This window comes from Meleagris gallopavo, chromosome 1 (genome assembly GCF_905368555.1).
Source record: "Meleagris gallopavo chromosome 1, MGAL_WU_HG_1.1, whole genome shotgun sequence".
NCBI lineage: Eukaryota > Metazoa > Chordata > Aves > Galliformes > Phasianidae > Meleagris > Meleagris gallopavo.
This window is the reverse complement of record NC_139404.1, coordinates 90,786,022-90,809,803: the sequence shown is the minus strand read 5'-3', so window position 1 is coordinate 90,809,803 and position 23,782 is coordinate 90,786,022. Positions and strand designations below refer to the sequence as shown.

Below are 23,782 nucleotides of genomic sequence, written 5' to 3'. Positions count from 1 at the left end.
TAGAGGTCTGTACAACTGCATGCGTCATGGAGAGGATGGTCAATGGTCAATAAATGGTCAAGAAGTGACCATTTATCATCTCTTCCTGTTTAAAAACCTAGGGATGTCAACCAAGATCGATCAGGTCCAGTTTCACAACAAAGGAGGCAATTCTTGCAACTGTACATAGCTGAACTCGGGACTTCCTTGTTGAGGAATACTGTGAATAGGAAAAGGTTCATACTGGGATGGGAATTACTTGAAAAAGGACTACCAGGTAGGTAGTAGATCCCATCAGGTTTGGGAGGCTCCCAAGATGAGCTACAACTCCGTATTAGAGCTGTTTTCATGTCCCTTTATCATCTGTGTAATTGCGGGCGCACCCTTCAGTCATACAGCCACATCTGATCTGCAGGCTCTACTACAACAGGAGCTTTAAAAAAAAAAAAAAAAAAAAAGGCACCATTACTGCTTTTTCCCTAACAGCACAGCCACCTCAGTTCTGAACATGGCAAACTGAACTGGTTCCTCCCCAGACATCCTCCATACTAAATCAGGAAGCATCACCTATGTGCAAGGCAGGAAAGGGGAGTGCACATAAACTCCATATCACTATGACAAGAGAACTTCTGTATGAGACCACAGGAGTTGACAGGATGTTTCCAGTAATGAAGACAATAAATGCACAAGTGCTAAAGAGCAGTTCTGCTAAAAACATCTACTTCCTAGCCTGAGTGAGGCTCCATGCAAGCAGCACCCATGAGCAGATGCCAAGCACACCATGCACAGCGCTGACCACATGGGAGATGCCATGCCATCATGGACAGAGCACCATGTGGAGCAGTAGGGCAGGTGGAAGCTTCCTTGAGCTGCAGCAGCATGTGTGTTGGCCACGCTCATACCACACTGTTGGCTGCAGCCAAGCAAACTGGGCATCCCAGCAACCCATTCCTCATCCCGGTCGCTATTCCCCCACCCCAGCACAGGAGCACCATGCTCTGCAGCAACCTGGCTTACTTCTGCTGCAGAGCCAATGGAATAATCAGACATCGACAAAACCCTGTTTCCTTTCACAAAGGCTCTTCCAAGCTCACAGTTGTCTGGCCATTGACAGCACTTCCCCAAGTGGCCATCTTCATTTTCATTGACTGAGGACTAATGTAATCTCTACGGGTGACCCCAGTACAACAGGCAACACCAAAACAGGGCCAATCGTCTAGCAATGCACACCTGCTATTCCGTGAAGTCTCCTGTTAACATGCACAAATAAAATTAGGTTTGAGCTTAATTTTTGCATAAATGAGTCACAGCAGGGAGAATCTCTACGCTGCAACCTGCTGCCAGATGGAAAAAACAATGCTATCAGAAGAAAACATGCAGCATACTCCTTTGTTCCCTCCCCCCAACACCATTATTACTATGAAGCCTCATTCTGGGAAAACAGTATTTTGCTCGATGCATTTCTTCTCATGACAGGACGGTTCTCTATACCAATGGATTGGATGGAACCACCTACAGTACAACCCCATCTCTACCCTCTTGTTTTGAGGTTTAAATCGTGGTATCAAGGGGACCTGATCCTGTCTCATCCTCCTTCGCTCTTGCCACCATCTTACCACTCGGACTGTCCCTCATGAACCGTCCCCAGAAGCTAATCATTCCTTGTTCAAATTCCTCCCACTGCTGAGCCAACTAAGGATGGCTAAGTGGCGAGGTCAGCCAGGAACAATTTATACAATAATTGGTATGGAAATATCACAATCAGTAGGGAAATATCAAAGCGCAGGGAAACGAGACAGGAGCAGCCAACGAAGCCCTTTGTTCTTCCAACACAACTGCTTTCACTCATCTCTGCACGCTGCTCCCTTTCACATCCACTCAGTTCCACAGCAGATGTTTACTGTCTTTAAAGAAAAATGTTTTCAATAAATATGAAAGAGGTGACATTTCTTTTAATCACCACAGATTGTTCTGGCCTGTGACTAGCTTTCCAAGTTCTGACTGCAAAAGAGGTCTTGTACCTCTGTTATAATTATGCAGCCAGTCAAACATCCAAGCCCCTCACCAAGATCAGAGCCATTTTTCATCCTTTAGTTCCTCTCAGATCTGGTCCTTATATTGACAGACGACTCCCTTCCTTTCCACAGTACAGAATTGGTATTCTGCAGCTGCAATGTTAAATGTGATCTGCCCTTGGGATTTTTTAAGCAAACCTCATATTATATGAATCTCACACTCCTCTAACTGCTCCTTCTCTGCGCCTACAATTAGAGATGTTAAGATGCACCAGTTTTAAACACTGTCTTAGAATGGCATATTCTTGAACGACATATTATCTCTATTGCTACAACTTGCACATTTCTGTAAGTGCTGGAAGGAAGAAAGAAATCACTCACAGTATTGGATGGGGAGAATACAAGAAGCAACAGACTTAGGTGTGAATAAGAGAGATTCAGGTTGGACATGGGGCTAGGTATATTTCTGACTTCCCAGAAGCCAGAAAAGTGTGGCACCAGAGACTGCTTTGTGAGATTATGAAGTCTCTCACACTTTAACTTCCTCTAAAAGACATTCATCTTCTTCAGGAATACCCTAGGTGGAGATCAGCCTGCCATGGGAGATGTACAGGACAAGAACTCCCGCTCTTATACTTCCATCGTTCTTAATCAGTCCATCAGAAAACTCATCTAAACCTACTTGACTGCACTAATTCTGAAACTGTTCTTTAATCTAATATAGCTTCACTTGAAATGTCAAGGAACCAAGCATACAGAAGCCAGCCAACCACACTGAAACCCCACTTGAGCAAAAACAAAGGAGGATGGCAGGGCATCCACTCTGCACATAGATTCCTGAGCTCAATGGGCCTGTGACGATCAGCCTCCTAACTTGACATGGCCTTTGAGGAAGTTGTACCTGATAAAAAGATGGATAACATTACATGATGAGGTATGAGGGAAAGACTGAGCTGACTGTCTTATTGGTCAACACAATTGCTGAGGTCTCCAATATCTCTGCAGCACACTCACTTCTTTATAGTTTAACTGTTTCCCTGTGAAGTTGCTGAGAAGACTTCCTTCTATTCTGAAATCCTTGTATTTCCCGAAGAACACATCAGTTTTGACTAATCCTAGAAGATGGCCGAGCATTCAAGTAGCACTACAGGCGTGGCTTGCAGCACAGGTTCCACCCTAAGCAGTGGGCCTACTTAATCAAGCATTTCTTTTCTTCCAAGGTCAGAACAGGACTTCCCCAGCTCTTGGATCAGCATGTTCTCCATACACCGTTCCATCATTACCTTTATCACAATGGGAAAAATACGCAAGCAGAAGCTCTCTAGCAGATTATATTTATATTGGGAACATGAAGGCAGGAAGTGTTGATTTGCCCACGCATTACTTAAGACACAAGAAGCCATGCAAATTTTATCCTTAGAAGTGTTTTTAACTCCAGCACACTGAATACATGCCCTGGTGACTTTTACTGCTACTTGTTCAAGGTCTGGTTAAACACTACTATACTGACAGCAGCACTTGCAGAGGCCTGGCCAGAATATCCAAGGTATCACCTACTTTCATATTTTGCAAAGAAAGGCAGCTGCAGTTCCATTACTGCCTTCCCAGCCTGAGCTTTGAAGCCATAACCACAGGTGCTCACGTTAAGATTAAGAGTAGACCCACACAAAAAAGAGAAGTCTCCCAAGATTGATAGGTGTGTTTTTTCTTCTGTTCTTTCAGGCTCTCAAAACATGTGTAAGGGCACACCATTTATTCCAGCACCTCTTGTAGTGCTCTCAGACTTCTAATAGATTCAGTATTGTCGTGTCAGTACCAGAGATGCACAGCATCAACACACGCCTCAGGCCGCTGGGCTGTAAGATGGTCTGTGCTCTCAACCTATCCAGAGGGGGGCAAAATACGATATGTTAGAGCAACAAAGCTAGCAACAAAGCCAGGCAGGAAATTTCTGACATAGTTCATTATGCCCTGCAGCCTCTGAATTTCTTTTTATTATCCTTCTTTAGTCTTCAGGTCCTGCATGTTCAACAGCCAGGGTCAGTTCTGGGATTGCCAAACACTATTCCCTGAGAAATCACTCAGACAATAAGAAACTTCGTTTAGTTTCACAGTCAATAACATTTTAGTGTCGCTTCTTTTTGCATTTTCCTGCATGCTCTGCAGTCCCTCCCAGCAACAGAATGCCCTTATTATTGCTGTAATTCACTTCATAACATCCCACGCTTTAAACGTTCTCCTAGGAGAGAAGAGTTGAGTCCCAAGTCTCACCTTCACAACATCCTTGCCAGAAGGAAATGCTTTTTACTACCTAGCCTTTCTTTAAAGGAATCCCCTGTCTTTCATGAGGAAGTCTTCCAAAATGCTTCTGATCCACAGAGAACTTGGTTCCTTATCTTTTTTTGAACTTCCTTTTTCCCCCAAAGGAAAGAAAACTTCTTGCTGTCTTCATGTGAAGCAAGCACATGCTCCATCCCCCACTCCAGATCCTCCTTTTACCTTCCAAAAGAAACTTCACTGTTTTGGTCCATCTTTACACGGTCATGGACTTATTTGGTTCCTATCCCCTTCTACTTCTGACCCTAGGTTTTCACTAATTTCGCTAAGGATGACATTTAGGAGTTCAGCACTCTAGAACCTTGCATGTTTCTTCTGGGATGGGGCAAGAGCATCTCCTTTTCACACTGTGATCCAGTTCCTTCAGCTGTCCATCCCCAAATCATTTCCTTACTAACAAGAGAGACTTAACAATAATATCTTAGATACAAAAAAAATTGAAAACCCCAATGACAAATTCCACTGATGCACTCTCTTCTCCACCTGTCCCACTGCCCCCAGTAGCACACTGCTCCTCCAGCACTTTGGTGGGGTCCTTTGGCATGGGCTCTATGTTTGGCCCTCCCTCCCTTTTTAGCACTGTAGAAGTAGCACAGCAAGAAGTTATGAAGTGTGATATCTAGAAAAAAATGCAGCCAAGAGCAATCTCTCCTGCTTCCTCCTGGTGCGCAGAAGAAACATTTGTGCCCCTCAGCCACAGCCATTAGCATGAGAGAATATCCAATTTGCAAGGCAATGCTGACACCTTGTACCTCTTCTTCAGCAGAAACAGCTTTCAGGTAAACAGTAAATTAAGTTATCCCCAAAGTCAAGTGTACTGCCTAAAAGCATTCAATTCTTTAAATAGATTTTCCCATCCCACCATAAAGGATCACAAGAATGCAAAATGTGGCTACACAACAGCAGACAGTTTCCATTTTTTTTCCCCCTAAATTCTCCTGGGTTCCACTTTATGCTCTATTTGTCAGCAGGGCGTCAGGATGCTGCTTCTTGAAATTTCTGTGATTTGGTTACAGACCCTCCCTAAAAGACAGATACAGATCGGAGGAGATTCTTCAGCTACTCACTGCCTCATACTGCTAATTAAGATGTCAGAACTCTTCAGCTCCTTACACTATAATTTATTAGTTTGACATGCTACAGAGACTTCCAGCAGTTGTCACCAAATTACCAAGGTTCCCATTTCAAAAGGGAGGACAGGTGCTTTCTGTTATTTGGGAATTAAAAAAAAAAAAAAGGGGGGGGGGGGAGGGAAGGGAATGCAGAAGTATTTACATTACTATTGCTTTCAGTCTGAGAGAAGGGCACAGTCCTTCCCCCTGCACCCATTCATAATACGATGCTATAATCGAGGAATAGGAAAGAGTACCAGATGCAATTCCCCACTCTGGGGAGGAACCACTCCCTGCACCATGACACACTGGAGCCACCCATCTGGAAAGCAGCTTTGCAGAAACAGCCCTGGGGGACTTGCAGACACCAGGTTGAACATGACCCAGCAACGTGCCCTTGCTGCAAAGGTATCCCGGTATTCTGGGCAGCATTAGACAGCAGGTGGAGGGAGGTAATGCTTCCTCTCTGGTCAGCGCTGGTGAGGCTGTCTGCAGTGCTGGATGTATTTCTGAATCTCCCACTACACACAAACAAACTGGAGAGCATCCAAAGAAGGGTCACAAAGATCACAAAGGGACCGCAGCATCTCTCCTACAAGGAGGCTGAGAGAGCCGGGGTAGCTCAGCCTGAAGAACAGGTGACTCAAGAGAGATTTTACCAATGTGCATAAATACCTGCAAAGAGGATGAAGCTAGGTTCTTTCCATTGGTGCCCAGTGCCAGAACAAGAAGCACTGGGCACAAATTAGAGCACAAGAGGTTCACTCTGAACATCAGAAAGCACTTCTGTGCTGTGTTAGTGATGGAGCACTAGCACAGGCTGCCCAGAGAGGTTATGGGGTCTCCTCCTCGAAGATCCTCCAAGGCTGTCTCCAGGGTACTGGGCAGCCTCCTTTGGGTGTCCCCCTGCTGGAAGAGGAGTAGGACCAGATGGACACAGAGGTCCCTTCCAGTCTCAGCCATGCTGTGATGGACACTCAGATGGGATCGCGTTCACTGCTGGCTGAATTACATCAGCAGCTGCAGAACCTCTCAAGCCCTGCCGTGGAGCAGCACCTTCAGGCAGGCCAGGAGACCGGGGCAGGCCATGCTGGCAATCTACATAGGCCCTGTGGCACTGCACCAGATGAAGCAGCGCTCTGAAGCTGCTTGCTGCAGGCCGCTCCCAGGCACAGTGCAGAAAATAAAAGGGCACTGAGCCACTGCTTTCAGCAAACAGCCCGAAGAGCAAGGGACTTAATGAAGCCTAGCTTCCTCTGCCGACAGGAGGGAGGCTGTCTCTAAGACTAATGATGCAACTGGAAGTTTCAGCTGAGGCTTTTGTCGCACTGGCACAGTAATTTGGAGGCACAGCTAGAGCCCGTGAAGAAAAGGGTCTCCTTCAGTCCCATCATCCCCTTGCACTCAGGCACTTCCTCTTCACAAAACCTGTAGGAACTCGTTTATCTCCAAGCTCTCTACTTCTGTTGTATTTGCCTGAAATTGGCCAAAGGGCTCCCAGATTATCCAGGAAAGGGAGGCAACACGATCAGATAAGCCATGATTCTCTGAGAAACCGCCCTGAGGAAACCAAACTAGAAGGTGGGAATCACACAACAGAGAGAGCTAAGGCTTCAGCACTGCTAAAGACAAGGCAGAATGAGAAGGGCTTTGAAAGAGAAGCATCTTTCAACTGGCAGGGCAGAGGGGGAGGAACTAATTTAAGAGTTCACAGGAATGAGCAGAAAGCACAAAGAGGTGAACAAATTTCAGAGGCAACTTCATTACTGGGTAACATTACCCTGAGACAGAGACTCCAGGAAGAGGTGGGCAGGGTCACGTAGAGAGCCCCTTAAAGCCTGAAAAAAACAGTCACAAACAGTTCTGAGAATGAGTAAAGAATACTCACAAGGACGTGAGAAAGGCTCTCCTGGAGAGGCTGAAGAAAGCAGATAAAACAGGGCATGGAGAAAATTGCTCCAGAAAGAATAGATATGGTTATTGCATGGACTATTGCTAAGGAAGATAGTGTTGGAGCACCACTGAGATACACAGCAACAGGGGCCATCAAGAAAACCCTTGCAGTGTAAATCATGGAGACAGAGTAAACTGACAAAGATCTGGGCTGGGAGGTAGAGCTCCAGACAGAGCACCCCATGGGGCTTGCAGAAACAGAACAGCTGTTGAAGGAGGAGGGGATAAAGCAGCTTTGCACTGAGAGAGGGAGGCTCTGAGTAGCGAAGCAATGGCAGACACAGGAAAATGAGCAGGAAGCCTTAAGGAAAACAAAAAGGTTAGAAAAGTCTACATTTGGCAAAGGCATGGAGGAGAGGCGCAGAGGTTGAACAACCAGGTCAAGGCAGGCTTTGATTTGCAAACCAGACCTCTTGGTACCAGTTGGTACCATTTGAGGAACAAAGCTGAAGGTGGAAAAGGGGCTGCCCAGGACAACCATCATTAGCGTCACCCAGCAAAGCAGGAAAAGTAAAAGCATCTATGAAGAACACTGCAGAGAGCAGGAGCTGAATATTCTCTGTGATGGTGAGGTCAGTGTGCCCAGGAGACATACACCAGCACCATGTCACTGTGTGACAGCAGGAGCAGAAGCAGCAGATGGCAAGGACAGGAGAGAGGGTGGGAAGTATTCTGGGGGTGGGGGCAGGTGCCACTGCCTCAATGGTGTGAACAGCTAAGGGATACATACCGATGGAAGATAAGGGGGAAAAAACAACAACAAAAAATTAATCCAGCGTGCATGAATGATGGTCGTGACAGGGAAGGGAAAAGCAGAATGACCCAAGGGTACCTAAGGGCTAGAGTAGTGTTGGCTGAAAACCAAGACGAGCTTAAGCCCAGCTGAGCACTGACAAGCCAGGCACCTGGCTGCTGCAAGTGGGAGCTGGGTGCAGGGGGGAAGGACCCCAGATTAACCAATAGCCTCTGATGCACCAGAAGGACCCCAGCCTCCAGCACCACCCCAAGAGCTGGTGTTGGAAATGAGATGAAGAAAGGGGCATGCCCTCCATAACCACAGCCACTATAGGCTCTTGATGGATAGAGGGAGTCCAGAGAAAGCTGCAGGCTGGATTTTTTCAGAGTGACAACATCAGCTCAGCCACACCACAGCTTGGGAGGCACAAGTCCAGAGGTCCTCCTGCTGCAGCACTTCTCAGCATCCATGTGGCATGAGGTCTGCATGGCTGAAATATGCTCCAAACACAGCATTTGCCATTGCAATGAGAGCAGGCTCGGTCCTTCCTACAGCTGCGGGCTTACCCAAAGGCTTGGAAGAAAACACAGCCCCAGCTTCTGGGTATAGAACACACATCTCAGGGCAGCTGAGCAGCGTGTGTCACTTTAAGCACAAAATCTTTTCCAATCAACTGCAGTAAGGGTGGTGAGCAGGAGACAAACTCCCCCTCTGCCGATATGCAGCACTGATCGTCCTGCTGGCTTAGCTCCCTGACAAGCAGATGCACGCACAAGTTTTGATCTCCAGCTACGTATTTAGCAGAGCCTGGTGGCTTCTGATCAGGAAGTTAAGGGAAAGCTTACACAGCTACCAGGGAGAGAGGCTTTTCATTTATCTGATTTCAATGTGCTCATGTTATCAGAGTCTAGAAGAATTCAATTAATGGAAATAAAACTCTTATTTGATGCAAGTCAGGAATGGTTCCCCCTGCCTGCCTGTAAATAGCTATACCCTTGAGATTCTGCCCTGATTATGAGCCTTAGCAGCAACTGACTGATACCAGCTGAACATATACAAGGACCACACCAAAATGGTACATCCACCAGAGCAGCCAGGGACTGATGAACCCGGTGGAGACCAGCACAAAGCTGGGGAGAAGACAGGACCACAGAAACCCCCAATATCATGAAGCTAGGGGCTGAGCTTATGGTGTTTGGGAGTTTTTGTTCACTAACTTTTACCATACCACTTCCAGAAGCCACTAGAGCAAGCAGGAAGGAAGCTGGACACAGCCACATGGTGAAGCAAGGACAATGCTACTGGTTATACAGCACTACCAAGCACATCTGAGCATGAAGGGAAGCATGGAAAAGGCAAGTGAGACTGCAAGCAATTCAAAAAATGCAGCTGCACAAAGCGGAGACCAAATACATGGCGATTTCCCACCTGCTCTAGCACTGATGATCCACTGTGCAAGGAAAGGACCTGATCCCAGGCTTCCACCAGGTAAAGGAGTGTAAACATGTCCCAAACCACCTCCAAGCCACAAAGGCAACACAGGGCTGACAGGCTCCATCAGGCCACCAGGACAATGCTAGCACAATAGCAAATTAGTGGGTCAGATAAACCCATCCAGATCAACCACCAGCACCATGGAAGAGGGAGAAAGAACCAACACTGACAGCAATACACGCACACAAGATTTTTACCCAGATAACCTTCTCCTAAGGTTGGTCGTTTTTAGAAGAAACATAAAAAGTAACATTACAAATCACCAAACCAGTGTAAACTAAGCACACAGTGCAAAGTTCTTCTTAGGTGAAGATTTTTCTTAAAATCCTGCCATGGAGACAATCATGGTTCCAGGCACCAGCAGCGCTTGTCCTAGGAGATTTACCCAATGTTTATTCAATGCACATTTCACTAAAACATGCATTATTACATCCAGCCAGGAGACCAAACAAACATCCATAATTTCATTTGACACCTCCTAGCTACGCTGCTCTGACAAAAGCAACTAGAGGCATCCAGTGTTACTACGTGCCAAAGAGAAAAGAAACTTCAACTATCTCGCTAAGCCACTTCTACACAGCAAGAGGAATCGCAGGCTGAGCTAGTCAGAATCCATCCGTTGGTTAGCGCAGCACCAATAATACCTCCCTCCTGGCTGCGTACTTGGGAAACACACGTAGGTGTTCCTGCAGCCTTCTTATTCGGAAACCTCAGGAACTCTTCCTCCTCTTCCCTAAGGGAAATTCAAGACATTTGAGGTTTAACAGCTGCAACAAACAGTCTCCTCTCGCAAGAGAAAATATTCAGGAACAAGATAACAAGAGACACGGTTACAGAAACAGGATGAAAACACAGCAAAAGCCTCTAGGGTCTAAGCACTGCCCTAATGACTGCCGACTGCTTCTCAGAAAATCAGAATTCAAGTATACAGCTCTCATCACTGCTCATAGATCAAATAGGAATGGCAAGATGCAAACACTGATGCCTGCTAGAGAAGTAATCTAAGCCACCATTTGTGAGCAACCTGCTAGCAATACCACAGCCCCTGCGAACACAGAAATATCTCAAATGCCCTTGATCTTGCATTCATTCCCCAGTAGATTACTGTGCTTAACCCAAACATCCCTACATCTTGGTCTGTGGGAGTTGAGAGCACAGTCTTTATTATACTTAATATGGCACAGGAATATATTCTGTATTCAAATTTGGTTGCAGATATAAGAGAGAGGTTAAAAAAAAAAAAAAAAAGGTTAGAAGGGAGATAGTGCCAGCTATGCTCCTTTGTAATAGCTTTAAGAAAATTATTTCACTTAACTTACAGCCAAGAGGCACGGCAATTGTATAAAGCCAACTCAAAATTAGCAAATACATTTTGCCTCTACACGAGAAAAGAATGCAGATGCTAAATACATTATATAGACATTGAAGTGTCATCAAAGCAAAGAAAGTAAAAATAGCAAAGTTATCTGTAAGATGACTACTAAGCAAATGGATTTTCAAAAATATGCTTTCAAATACGACACCCTTTTCTAGGAGCTGCAGACATCCATTTAGCTTTGTTAATTTCCCAATTCTTTCTTTTGATAATTTATTTTTGGCCTCATACGTTGAATGCGCTATTGTACTTCCCAAGAAGCCTCTCTGCGCCCTATCCATACTCAACACTCTCAGGCATGTATTGAGAACGATGCAAAAACTGGTGCTCATCACCACAGAGCATCCTTAACGTGGCATTTCTAGCTTCTATCACTTACACGCACGTTCCCTCTATGCGAGACCATCCATTGGAAAACTGGAGTCCCGCTGTCTTCCAGCTTCACTCCTACCTTCTCCTCATCAATTCTACGAATCTCACTGGCTTTAGTGGCTCTGTGGGTGGCTTCCAGAACTGACAACCTCTTCTCTCAGGCAAGCCTCACTTCCAGCATTCCTAACATCAAGAAGTGGTACACCTTTTTTCCTTTCCAAGCCAGTGCCTGGAGAAGATCAGATGTTACCACCTGAGGAAGAGCCTTAGTTGAAGAAAGCATGAGCAATAGAGCCAGGACATGCTCCTACTGTGTCTCCCAGTGGGTATGTACCTCCTGGTGTGCTGAAAAGCAGCAAGTAGCCCAGCCCTCCTCCTCCAGGAGCTGCGTGCATATCAAATCTGGGCTGCCCTTCCTAGGAAGCACATTTCCAAGGCTCCAAGCCATTACATTCAGATCATTAGGATGCTTTTAGCAGCATATTCCAGTGGGTCTGCTAGCGCAGCTATTAGGTGTTGGATACACAGTAAAACTCCTCGTGCTTACCCCCTCTCTTATCTATATCCTCCTCCAAAACAAGCCATCCAAAAGATGATGACAGCCTGACACTTGAAGCACCCAGATTTCCATCCAGATAGGAGCCAGGAGAGCCTCTCCAAGGCAGCGCTACCCCAGCTCAAGTCAGCCTCAGGTGGCACAGCCACACATCAACTTTGCCCAGGGGGAAAGCAACCTCCCTCCCAACACCTCCACTTTCAGCCAAGCACAAATCTGAGTAATTCCTTCACTAAGTGCTGCCCTTCCTGCTGTGGGTACAGCAGCTCTTGGGCAGCATGCAGCAGCTCAGCTCACTTAGGTCTGCCTTCTTTACAGTACGGAGCAAGGGCTTGGCAACTTACAGCGTTTGGCAGTTATGTGATCTGGATTAGATTTAACTGCTGACTAGCTCGTGGCATGGGACTGATTAGACAGAACAGCTCTCCATGTGCCGGCGACCCACAGATCAACCACGCATGGGTAAAGCATGCCGCACAGCTCCAAGCAAAAATTCATCTCCTCTGCTCCTAACACCGACTGTGAAATCAATCAGGGCACAGCAATCTCTACCATGCTACACTCCCAAGGTGTGTAAGAGTGGCCTGCTTGGTTAATACCAGGAGGCAAACCCGTGGCCTCAGCACCATGCTTTTCCCCCCACACACTGGAATTTGCACGCTGCGGTCCCACTGGGCAGGCAGCAGGAGGGTGACACCCTGCAGCAGGAGCTGCCAGGACACTCTACAGGCCAGGGGCAGCCAGCAGAAAGCTGAGTGGCAGCACAAAGCCAGCCAACACCTCATGGTGTCCGTGCCCTCCATTGCAAAGCGCCTTAACACCCGGCCAGGCAGCTCAGCAGCAACCCAGCAGGATTAGGCAGCAGAAGGCCGGCTGGCAGAAAGCAAGGCAAAGAACACAGGGGAGATGGAGCAGCCAAGGAGCAAGTGCTCTGTGTGGAGGAGGAAGGGAGCAGCACGTGCTGAGCCAGAGAGATGAAACGATAGGGTAAGAGGAGGAGAGCAGTCTGAAAGCACACCGGAGATAAACGCATTCAGATAATTGCTTAGAAGGGAATAAATATTAGTAAGTACTATAATTACCACGAACACTTTACAAAGCTGTATGAAGAAACATGACTAGAAGAAGGGCTGGCACACATGCTTGTTGGGAGCTCCTATTTCAAGCTTGCAAAAAAGAACCAATGAGGCTTGACACCTGGGCTGGTAATTTTGGGCTGGCAGCCAGCCACAGCCCGTCGGCTAGATCCAAGTACTGGTAACCAGAGTTAATAAGTGCCAGACTCCAGCAGCAGGGCTTTCTGGAGCACAGAGCTCCCGGACTACTTCCGACAACAGCCTCCAGCCTTCTCCCTTGGCTCTCACCCTACCCTTGCTCCACCTGCAGAGATGCAGAGAGACCTGGGCAGGTTCTTGCGGATGTGGCAGAACGGAGGCAGCAGTTGTCCATGGAGTAAAACCTCAATTTACCCAAGCAGTCAAGTCCCCATCCCCATGCCCTCTTGAGCCCTTCTTTCCTTGTGAGGCAAACAAAAAACTTTTTGTTTTATGGAAACTCAGTGCCTCACCCTCAGGTCTCCATTACTCTGAAGACCTCAGAAAACTCCCGTTTAGCTCAGCAGCCTGGCTCAGTGCCAAGTTCCTCTCACATTTACATCTGCAGAGTCCACAGAGCAATGCATCTACCTCACCCTGTTCCCAGCTGCCTCTAACAAGTTTATCGGCCTCCATACAAAGGCCAAAAGCCATAAAAGTGACAGTGTGCCGCAGGCAGGGACATCAGGGACGCAGCCGGGGGTGAACCAATTGCCAAGGAAACAAAGTCCCCAGAAAACCTAGACACGCTCCCATTTCCACTCTTCCCCTGTAATCACAATGGCTCCAGAAGGGAATTTATTTGCTGGAAAGCAAAGCAATCCGCATACGGTCAATTTTGAACTAGAAGTAAAACCAAACCACAAAAGACACCACTTGGCGACACCACAACAGCTAAGCATTAAAATCACCTCCAGTCACGTCAGCCCCTGATGAGCTGTTTGCAGGGCTGCAAGAACCAAACCCAGAAGGCCAAGCTGACCAAGCTTTACAGTAGCACTAGCGTTGCTCACAGCTACACCTCACTCCTCCCCTTACTGCTCTAGCTCAGAGTATCTCCCATCTCTGCTCACTCCTCCACGTCACCATGGCTTGCCTCTTCCTTCCCTCTGGGCCTGGAGGAGACATGCCTGCAAACACCAAGGAGACAATGGTGATGGAGTGACATTGGAAAGGAGCAGCCATAGAAGCAGCGCTGCTTTTAAGCACTTGTGCAAGTGAGGCAGAGACATACAGAGTGGCAAAGCCTTTCCCTTTTCGAGAAAAGCTTCCCATCCTTCTATTGAGATTGTTTGGTTTTGTGATATCATTCAATTACTCTCTGGTTATTGAAATGCAACTTTACAGCAGCTAGAAAGGCAAGATTTTCTTTTGTCTCCTTGCCATTTCCTACTTAAGCTTTTTGTCATTAGGTGGTTTACTAACACACCTCACTGGAACACACTCTCAGCACACTGATGGAAGCACGGTGAGCAACAGGTTCGAGCTGGCAATGACACACAGGCATGCAGCCACACAGGACTCACAGCAGACAGCTGCAGACTCTTTGCTTTGTGATTTGCTCAAGCCTCACTTTATCTAGAGAGGAATCAGCCTGAGCCTCTGCAGAGCTGATAGGAAACAGATGCTGAATGTCACCAGACATTTAGCCAGAGAACTACTCCTTAAGAGTATGCTATATGAAAAGAGATGGCAATATAAAAACGGTGTCGAAACAAATTTAGCAAGTTATCATTATGGGGTATTTAGTAACCCGAAAGCTAGAGGCAAGTCATAATACTGTAGTTTTCCAGACGCTGGCTGGAGGGCTGAACATCCATGGTATGAGCAGACAAGTCATATTGCGAGCTGAAGAGCCCTAGCAACAAGAACAACACCCAGTTGTCCTTGAAAAGCGTTCCTCTTTCTTTTAGGCAGTTTTCCCAGTGCGGTAAGTTTGGGGGCAGGGTCTGCAGATAGCTATCCAATCACACAGCGAGGAACACACTTCCAGGCTACAGCACTCTCCAGTACATCTGAGTTCAACTAGCCAAGACACCTCTGGCTCCATACCAGCCTGTATAACCTTCAGGATAATGGCTGGACCAGGATTGATTGTGTAGGGGTACCAAAGAAGGTCAAGACAGGGGGAGGAAGGGAGGAAGGGAGGAAGGGAGGAAGGAGGAAGGGAGGAAGGGAGGAAGGGAGGAAGGAGGAAGGGAGGAAGGGAGGAAGGGAGGAAGGGAGGAAGGGAGGAAGGGAGGAAGGGAGGAAGGGAGGAAGGGAGGAAGGGAGGAAGGGAGGAAGGGAGGAAGGGAGGAAGGGAGGAAGGGAGGAAGGGAGGAAGGGAGGAAGGGAGGAAGGGAGGAAGGGAGGAAGGGAGGAAGGGAGGAAGGGAGGAAGGGAGGAAGGGAGGAAGGGAGGAAGGGAGGAAGGAAGGAACAAACCACAAGAAACAAAACACATATCTGGTCCTATAAATTCCTCAAGTCCCCCAACGCTGAAGAACTCTCCTTCCCAAACTCCCTGTGGCCCTCTCCCCCGCAATGACCATGTGTCTCTTTATTCTGTCTTTCACTTTAGTTAATGGGTCTGGTACAAACCTTCCAAGTATGCATTCGATTTACAATAAAAACTGCTTTAATAAAGAAATCTAACTTGACGGAAGGTCAACTAGAAGACAACAATTTGTTTTAAAACAAAACCTCCTGTGTAAATAAACAGGATTTGCTGGAGCCTCAGGAGATCATGCAGCCTGGCCAAGGCAGAAGGGAGGGAGCCTCCCCACGAGGAGCCCCATTTGGGGATGGCAGGAATGACACAAGAGTGGAGCCTGCCAGCCCAGTACTGGTGGCTGAGGTAGGCATACAGCCTCTACTAGGCATACAGCTTCAGCCAGACTGGGTTTGGAGTCTCAGGGCGCTTTGCAAAGGCAGCACAGCCACATCCTGCCTTGAGTCCTGCAGTACATACCTGAAGGCAAGAGAACACAATGCAATGGCAGCATAGTCTGCTTGCAAAAGGAAGCTCCAAGCAGAGCACTTAGAGCACACACAGATGGAGCAAGCATGATCTTGGCCACCAAAGCTAATAATGCATCTGGGAGCAGATGAGGTCCCACTGATGCTCCGAAGCTGCCAGCTTTGGTACATACAAACAGCCCCAAAGCTTGCATGGGCAAACACCCACTCTGCTGCCTTCTTTGCCAGCAGCAGCAAAGCAGGGGAAGCAGCAGCAGTGTGCTCCGGCAGCGCTCTGCTGCTCCCCAGACAGCGAGCTCCGGTAGCAGACAGCCCTTCAGCTCATCCCTTGTCTTTTCTGGAGTCACCCCTGCATCATTATTCCCTCCAACATGCCATTTACAAGTGATCTGCAGTTTCAAGACCTTCCGCAGGCTGTACTCCCCTCCAGGAATCACAAATAAATCACCAATTACTATGCATGAATAGAGAGAGGAAGAGGGTAATGAGTCTATGTACATATATACATATGCAATGTTTGAACACAAAGAGCTGTAAATTGCATTCACAGGTGGCATTCTGGATACTGCTGGAGCCTCACAGACTGAACTATTCATAAACCAGTCACCAACATGAATGGATTCAGCGTTCCCCAGAAGCCTATTGTGTTTCCTATATATTACACCATAAATATGAGTAGCATCAGACTTTACATCCCTGCAACAAAAAAGAAGGTAAATCTTGTGGCTACATGCAGGATTAGCACTGGCTGGCACAAGTATTAATGGTCTCCTCGCTGCATGAGGGTTATTTACAGCACTTGCTCTATGTTCCCATTTTGTGCTCGCTGTGATGAAGTGCCACTTGTTTAGAGCCTCCTGTAACAAACATCGCAGCCAGAGGGGAAGAAGCACAGCAACCTACCCACTCTATGCCCACGCACCAGATGTGGGTTGCCAAGCCCTGGGTTGACAGCTACACAGGTCCCGTTAGCTCGTTAACGCTCAATGCATTCCATTAAACCGTCCGCTGACTCCTTCATAACCGCCACTCCTCCCTTAGTGATTTTGATGAGCTTGCAAAAGGGGGCAGAAAAATCGAGTTGTGTTTCTTGTACGCTCAGCCCACGGCACCTTATCCAGGCAGCCTAGCGGTAACGTTACTTGGTTGGAAAACTGCAACCTCTTTACATCCAGCTGGAGCTCTATGTTACGAAACGAGGCTTTTCCCTCTCCCCCAGCCAATCCATTACGCCTCAGTTGTACGCACAGCACCCAAAGCACTGCGTGCAGCACAAGGCTCTGAGTTGTGCGGCCCCACTCTTGTTGAGACTGTCAGCTTGGTGAATGCACACTGGCTGCCTATTGAGACCCAGGTGAAAGCACCTAAATGCAACTCGACATGGCCACGGGGTGCCCCCCGCTCCCACCCTGAGGAAGCCTCGGGACGAGCAATGCCCTCTGCTGCTACACCACCGCATCTGCTGGGTGTGCTGGGACACCCAACCGCTCACTCCATATTAGGAGTGCTTAATCCAGCACACTGTTATTGTTCTTCAGCCAGAGAGAGCTCTGGTGTGCAGAGGCAAAGCAGTGAGTATCTGCTGCCCAGCTACACCCGTTCCATGGGCTGGGTGGGCACCAGGCTAAACTTAGCTGCGAGACGGTTGGTATCTGGGGGAGCTTCTGTTAGGGAAGTTTGAGCCCTCTCCAAAACCATCTCAAAGAGCCTTCTCTCTCTCACACACACTTCCCTGAGGAAAGGCAGCAGCATGAGAAACCACATGCAGGCGTGCACAAGCACAAATTACAGATGTGGAAGCACGGCTGCAATTCAAGTGAAGCTGTCGTTTTCAAATTGGCAGGGCAGGTACGTGACAGCTTCCTGGGCAGGGGAAGCTGCCAGCCCTGCTCCTGCTCCAGCAGCATCGATGCGAGGAGGAAATCCCCCCGACAAAGAGGCAAATCAGAACAGCTCCGAGGTGACTCCACACACGCGGGCTGCCCCAGCATGAGGGTGCTTTCCGCAAACGTTCCCATTGACTCATGGGCACCGAGCCAGGCTGACAGCCTGCCGCAAAGAAAGGCGTTCTGATCGCCTCGCGCTCTGCCGTTCCCAAACCCGTTGGGAGAGAACCTCCGACAGCGGGACCGAAAAGGACGCGTAACACGTGGGACGGTACAAGGCACAAACGGCGGCGGGACGGGGAGAGGGAACTGCCGGAGGAGTTCGCGGAGACGGCACAAAGCACTCCAACCGCGTTCCGCCGGAGCGGGGGCCGCCCGGCCTCCCTCCCCGTTCATCCCCTCCGCCAGAACGGAGCGGAGGGCCCTCGTCCGCCCGCACAGATCTGTCAGTCCCTCCCGGGGCATCTCCCCTCGAGTGCCCACCCGCCCACTGCCACGCGGGACCCCTTCCCGCGGCGGCGATGCCGGCGGTGGAGGCGCAGCCCGGGTTCTACCCGCACGCACACGAAGGTGCTCCCCTCCTTCCCCCGCCCGAAGGACCGCGACACCCCGCGGGCCGGCCGCTCCCGGGGGTCCCGTCCCTCCCGTCCCTCCCGCCCCGCTGCCGCCGCCGCCACTTACCGAGGAGGAGGACGAGGAGGAGAAGCAGCAGCGAGACCAGCAGCGGCCGCGGGGTCCGCATGGCTGCGGGGCGCGGGGGCGGCCGCCCTTACCTCCCGCCGCGGGGCGCCGCGGGCCGCCGGCAGCCGGGGCGGGCGTCGCGCCGGGCCCGGCGGCACAAAGGGAAGGCGGCGGGGCCGGCACGGGGAGGCGCCAAGGCGGGCGGGGGCATCGCCCCCGCAGCGGGGCGGCCGCCGCGCCTCCCCTCCTTCCCTCCCTGCCCGCCGCCCCGCTCGGCTCTCTGGGGAAGAGGCGGGAGGAGAGCGAAAATCCTCCGGGCGGCTCGGGAGGAGGCGGAACGGCGGCCGGAAGCTCTCACGCCGAAAAGTTGCAGAAATCAACGCAGAGCGAGCGCCCAGCCGGCCCGCCGCCCTCACCTGCCCGCCCGGCTCTGTCGCCGCCGCCGCGGGGTGCCCGGCGCTTCCTCCGCGCCGCCAAACTCCGCCCCCGGCCCGCCCCGGGCGCCCCGCCCAGCGGAGAGCGACGGTTGCGGCGCGGGGTGCCGGCGGCAGGGCGGGGGGAGCTGAGGCGGGGGTAGAGCGCGGGGATAAGTCGGGTCTCTTTGTGTTCACGGGCTAAAAGCAACCTTCGGGGGCTCGTCGGAAGCCGGCTTGCTGGGGAACGTCCTAAACGCTCCCTTTGTTCTGTGCGGAGCCAGCGGGGAGGGCCGAGTTTGGACCGAGCCCGTCCCGCTGTCCCGGGGCCGCCGCGGTGCCTAAGGGGTGCTGCCCTGTCCCTGCGCCGGGGCAGCGTCGAAACCGCATCCAGGAGGCTGCGAAACGCTCGAGTACGGCTGTGCTGGGCACTGGGGTTTGTGTGGTTTTTAAAATGAACGAGAAAGCCCTTCTCAAAAGTGCAGATGTTCGACCGTTCCTGCAAACGAGTTCCCCAGCTGCTCGCTGGCTCAAGAAAGTTGGATTAGAGACAGGGAGAGGTAGCGAGAGATAGGAAGCTGGGGTCCCGCACAGACCCTCCCTGCCTGCGCACACAGCGCTGGATGAGGCCCTGGTGCTGTGCGTGCAAGGAGCCAGGCTGTCTGCGCCACACCAAGACAGGGCACAGCCCCGACCTCCTGCTGCCCTGAGGAGCTGTGCGGCAGGAGGCAGGAGCTGCCTAGGTTGCCATATGGGTGCACTGCTATCCCCTGCGTGGCGGTGGTAGCAGATCGCAGATCCAGCGGCAGCCAGCACTCAGTGACCCAGCAGATTCTGTTCCTGCGGGCTAATAGCGTTAAGCTGTGACATTTTCCGAGTGGGAGGTTTAATTTGCAGCTCTGTCATGAGCTCGGAGCGGAGGAGCAGAACGATGGGAGAGGTGCGGAAGAGAAAGGGTTAGCAGTGTCTTTGCACTGGAAATGAAGCTCACGCTTTGGCCCTTGAGCTTTAATTACATCTACAGTGCCTTCGAGTGAGAGTTGGAAAAGGAACAGGGGTGTTGATAAGAGCGGGTGGAAAGTGCTGCTGTGTTTGCCTTCTCTCTTAGGAGATAGTAGGGCTGAAACGTCACACAGGGGACAGATTATGTCCATCTCAGGATGGAAACAGAGGTACGATTCAGGCGAGCTGCCCAAGCAGGCAGGGCAAGGCCAGGAGCAGTGTGCTGCTTTCCTAGTGCTGAATGCACATCCCTCACCAGCAGAGCCTGTTGCAAGGGAATTCAAGAGGAATTTAGGTGCGTTCTTGCTATTTACAGCACATGTGTGAGCACATGTGTGAGCAGAAAAATGCCCCGCGAAAATGTTATCACAGACACACTGAACATCCACATCCCCTTCTCAGAGCTCTGGCAGGGTATTGCATTAATGCATGGGAACAATAAAAATGTAAAAAGAGCATGGAAATGACATTATAGCATTATAAGATTAATCCAATTCCAGTCGAATTAGATTACAATAAGAACTGCATTTGCTAAAGTCGATTAATGGGAACCTGTGTTTCCAAATTTTCCTCACCTTTGTACTTGTTCTTCCGCTTGACCCCAATAACAAAAAAGATGTTAGTGTACACCCAAGCACTTCAGAGGGCTCTGCAATCTCTCCCTGATCCTCGGAGGAAAACCCCATCCCCTACCCTGTGTCTGTGGGGAACTGAGCCACCACTGGGGCTCAGCTGGCTGTTTCTAGCTGCTGGTGGGGCTTCCATGTCCTGCAGATGCCCATCCACTCTGGGCTCCATTCCCATGCCTGGAGGAGGATGAACAGGATGGCCGCCTCTCAGACAGGCATGTGCAGCACATGATGACCATGAGGAAGCTTCCCAGGACAATCGTGCCATTGAGAAGTGCCTTACCCGTGGCAGCCAGACTGTTTAGGTCAGGCCATGTGCATGCTCTTTGGCAGGAGGATGCTGCAATAGTATTTGCAGTGAGGAACTGCATCCTTTGCCCTGGAAAGCAAAGTGACATCATTGCCCCAAGTCCGTGTGCTCTGCTCACCCAGGTAATGGCAGCAGAGCATGGCAAAATGCAATCTCAGCCCATGCCAGGCCTGTGACTACGTGATTTGTCTCAAGACCATAAAAGAAGATCCACAGCAGTTGGGATCTTCAGGCTTGAGGACATGCATGAGAGAGGTCATGATCCGGTCCAATCTCCCCTGCCATATTGCTGAAGGAGAGACAGGAGGCATACCCAGAGCTCAGGGCTACAGAGGGGAGGGATGGCCACAGCAGGGAAGTGGTGAAATCACTACTTCTGGAGGTGCTCAAGAACTGTGTGGATGTGGCACTGAGGGACGTGGTTAGTGAGCATGGTGGATGTGGGGTGGTGGTGAGACTGGAAGATCTTAGTGGTCTGTCCAACCTTGTTGATTCTGTGATTCTATGATTTAGCTGGACTGAAGTGTTGCTGAAAACATTTTCTCCAGATCTTATTTACGCTGCAAAGTTTTCAACATCGCTTTCACCCAGAGGAAAAAGAAGATATTTATATTTAATGGCCAGCATTTAAACTGCTTTAAAATGATCTGAGAGGCTGCAGTTGGAACAGAGATAAAACGCTAACTGCCCGGGCACGCAGCACGGTGCTGCCATTGCAGGACGGCTGGCATCGATGTTTGGGTGCAGCACAGCTCAGGCTGCACCCCTGAACCAGGACGTGGTGTGTGTGTGGCACCTGGCTGCTGGTGAAGAGAGTTCCCATTTGTACTCTGGACAGAGGGATGAAGAGAGACAGAAGGAGGGAAAAGCACAAAACCCTATGCATAGATAGATCTACACGATTCCAGATTTCCAGGACATCTGTCAGCAAGCACCAGAGTGTATGGCAGCTAATCCCTTTGCAGATTTTCTTTAACTGTTGCTTGACAGAAGAGTACACCAATTATTTCATAAACGTCCCCACGTCTGAAGTGGCTCTCTGCCTGGGGTTATGATCTGTCTGTGAGGCAAGCGTATTACTACCAGCTTGGGAATGCTGCTAGGGAAACGTCTCGCTGAGCGATGTGCAGCGACCCCCAACATGTGCCGAGCTCAGAGTGTTTGCTGGAAATGAAAAAGTCCAGAGGTGAGGCGGCTGCTCAGCTGCTTTCTAATTCTACCTGCCAAAAGCAAGCCCAGGTCCCAGGTTTGTGACGTTCTGTAGGTTGATAAAGATTTCCCTGTGATTTGTGTGTGTGCGCCAGAGTGAGGCAGGTGAGTAAAGAACTGGATTCCAGCCTCGTGGTTATTGGCAGAGCAGCAGTTTGTCTTTGTTTTCTTATTTTCAGTGGGAAGAAAAGTGCCATAGAGAAATGGGCAAATAAACATTCCCATCATCAACGTTTCTTAAGGGCAACCAGAAAAATAATGGATGCTTCATTAGCAAAAAGAAAAAAAAAAGAAAAGAACTCCTTTGCCAAAGTGACTTTTAGCCTCCCATTCCACAGGACTTGGAGCTCCTGGTCATACTTCGCATTTGTCCACAGAATCGTTTTGAAGAAAGAAAATTGCCTGGCTACATCTAATACTGTGGGACTCTCTGGGTGTGGCTGAATTCTTTCTAAACAGTCCTGGGCAACTGTACAAAAAAAAAAAAGCTGTTTCTCTGCTGCTGTCATCTATCGTGAAACATTTCTTTCATCCAGTTAGCTATGATAAGCTCTTTGATTGTTACTCTGAAAGAAGTATGTAATCATTAGGCTTCAGAGTCCACGCCTTCATTTCCGTGATTGAAGCCAATTCATAATTCATACTTCTCTCAATATTGGCCTGACAGCAGATTTTGGAAGATAGCAGCAACCTGCTTGCATTTTGCTGTGGGCGTTGGTCACCTTTATGCAATAACCAGGTGATTTGGGAATCATCTAGGAGGGAGAAGTCCAGGATGCCCTTCCTTGTCTTCCAGGATTGTTTTGCATTTTACATTTGGGAATCACCACATACAACTTGAAATATTTATGAGAGCAGGAACGAAAGGCCAGGAGTCTCACCTTCTGCCTGGATGCCTGAATGTGAAATTTTAAGACTTGATCCTCTTGTTCGTCCTCTCCACCAAATTGTTCTTTTTTAAAAGGAAAAGTCCTGGGGGACCTGGCAGACAGCAAGATGAACAAGAACCACAACTCGCCCTTGCTGCAAAGGAAGCTCGAATGGCACCATGGCTCAAATGGCTGTATTAGGGGAAGTGTTGCCAGCAGGTAGAAGGAGGAGATCCTTGTCCTCTGTTCAGCACTGGTGGGTTCAGTCCTGGCCCCCCAGTACAAGAGAGATCTGGACATACTGGAGAGACTCCAGTAAAAGACCATGAAGATAACAAAGGAACTGGAGCATCTCTCCTATGAGGAGAGACTGAGAGCTGGGGTGACTCAGCAGCTCAGCCTGAAGAGGACTCGAAATGGATCTTAGCAATGTTTATGAATACCTGCAAGGATGATACAAAGAGGACAGATCTAGGCTCTTGCCAGCATTGCCCAGTGGCAGGGTGAGAGGCAATGGGCACAAACTAGAGCACAGGAGGTTCACTCTGAACATCAGGAAGCACTTCTGTACTGTGCAAGTGACAGAGCACTGGCACAGGTTGACCAGAGTAGTTGTGGGATCTCCTCCTTGGAGGTCATGGTGCTGGGCAGCCTACTCTGATTGTAGTGGTTATGGAGAGCAAACAGGAACAATGAAGGCTCACAACTCAGTGATTGGTTTAGGTCTCAGGTAGTCGGGAACCCTGCTTTAGCTTTCGTCCTAGCTCACCCTAGGGTTACAAGGCTTTGTGGTTCAATCC

The 23,782-nt window shown here is 49.5% G+C and overlaps 1 protein-coding gene across 2 annotated transcripts in view; it reads right to left on the bottom strand.

Annotated features, from left to right (window-relative positions):
* The window catches only part of IGSF3 (immunoglobulin superfamily member 3), a 77,733-nt gene extending 58,689 nt beyond the window's left edge, over nt 1–19,044 (bottom strand). For both annotated transcript variants that reach the window (XM_085240539.1, XM_085240548.1), the window contains exon 1: nt 18,551–19,044. In XM_085240539.1, the coding sequence (XP_085096665.1) occupies nt 18,551–18,611 (61 nt within the window). In that variant the 5' untranslated portion in view covers nt 18,612–19,044. The remainder of the gene's footprint in view (nt 1–18,550) is intronic.
* Between the last annotated feature and the right edge of the window lie 4,738 nt (nt 19,045–23,782).